This window comes from Pteropus alecto, unplaced genomic scaffold (genome assembly GCF_000325575.1).
Source record: "Pteropus alecto unplaced genomic scaffold, ASM32557v1 scaffold61, whole genome shotgun sequence".
Lineage (NCBI taxonomy): Eukaryota > Metazoa > Chordata > Mammalia > Chiroptera > Pteropodidae > Pteropus > Pteropus alecto.
In genome coordinates, this window is record NW_006434835.1 from 2,244,869 (window position 1) to 2,245,499 (window position 631).

Sequence of the window (631 nt, forward strand, 5' to 3'; positions counted from 1 at the left end):
GGGGGGGAGCCGCGGCCGCGGGGTGCCGAGGACTTTGCAACTTGCCCGGGAAGGTGGAGGGGCGAGAGGGGGAGGGGCACCTCCGCACGAGACCGAGCGGCCCGGGTTGGAGCGCCCAGCCCCGCAGCGGATCATGGTGCAGCAGGCGGAGAGCTTGGAAGCGGAGAGCAACCTGCCCCGGGAGGCGCTGGACACGGAGGAGGGCGAATTCATGGCTTGCAGCCCGGTGGCCCTGGACGAGAGCGACCCGGACTGGTGCAAGACGGCGTCGGGCCACATCAAGCGGCCGATGAACGCGTTCATGGTGTGGTCCAAGATCGAGCGCCGGAAGATCATGGAGCAGTCTCCCGACATGCACAACGCCGAGATCTCCAAGAGGCTGGGCAAGCGCTGGAAAATGCTGAAGGACAGCGAGAAGATCCCGTTCATCCGGGAGGCCGAGCGGCTGCGGCTCAAGCACATGGCCGACTACCCCGACTACAAGTACCGGCCCCGGAAAAAGCCCAAAATGGACCCGGCCGCCAAGCCCAGCGCCAGCCAGAGCCCCGAGAAGAGCGCGGCGGGCGGCGCGGGCGCGGGCGGCGCCAAGACCTCCAAGGGCTCCAGCAAGAAGTGCGCCAAGCTCAAGGCC

At 68.3% G+C, this 631-nt stretch overlaps 1 protein-coding gene across 1 annotated transcript in view; it reads left to right on the plus strand.

Moving 5' to 3' along the window:
* Positions 1–89: 89 nt before the first annotated feature.
* Positions 90–631, plus strand: part of SOX11 (SRY-box 11) — a 1,428-nt gene continuing 886 nt past the window's right edge. Inside the window, exon 1 of the mRNA XM_006910408.1 lies at positions 90–628. Within this exon, the coding sequence (XP_006910470.1) occupies positions 134–628 (495 nt within the window). The 5' untranslated portion in view covers positions 90–133. The remainder of the gene's footprint in view (positions 629–631) is intronic.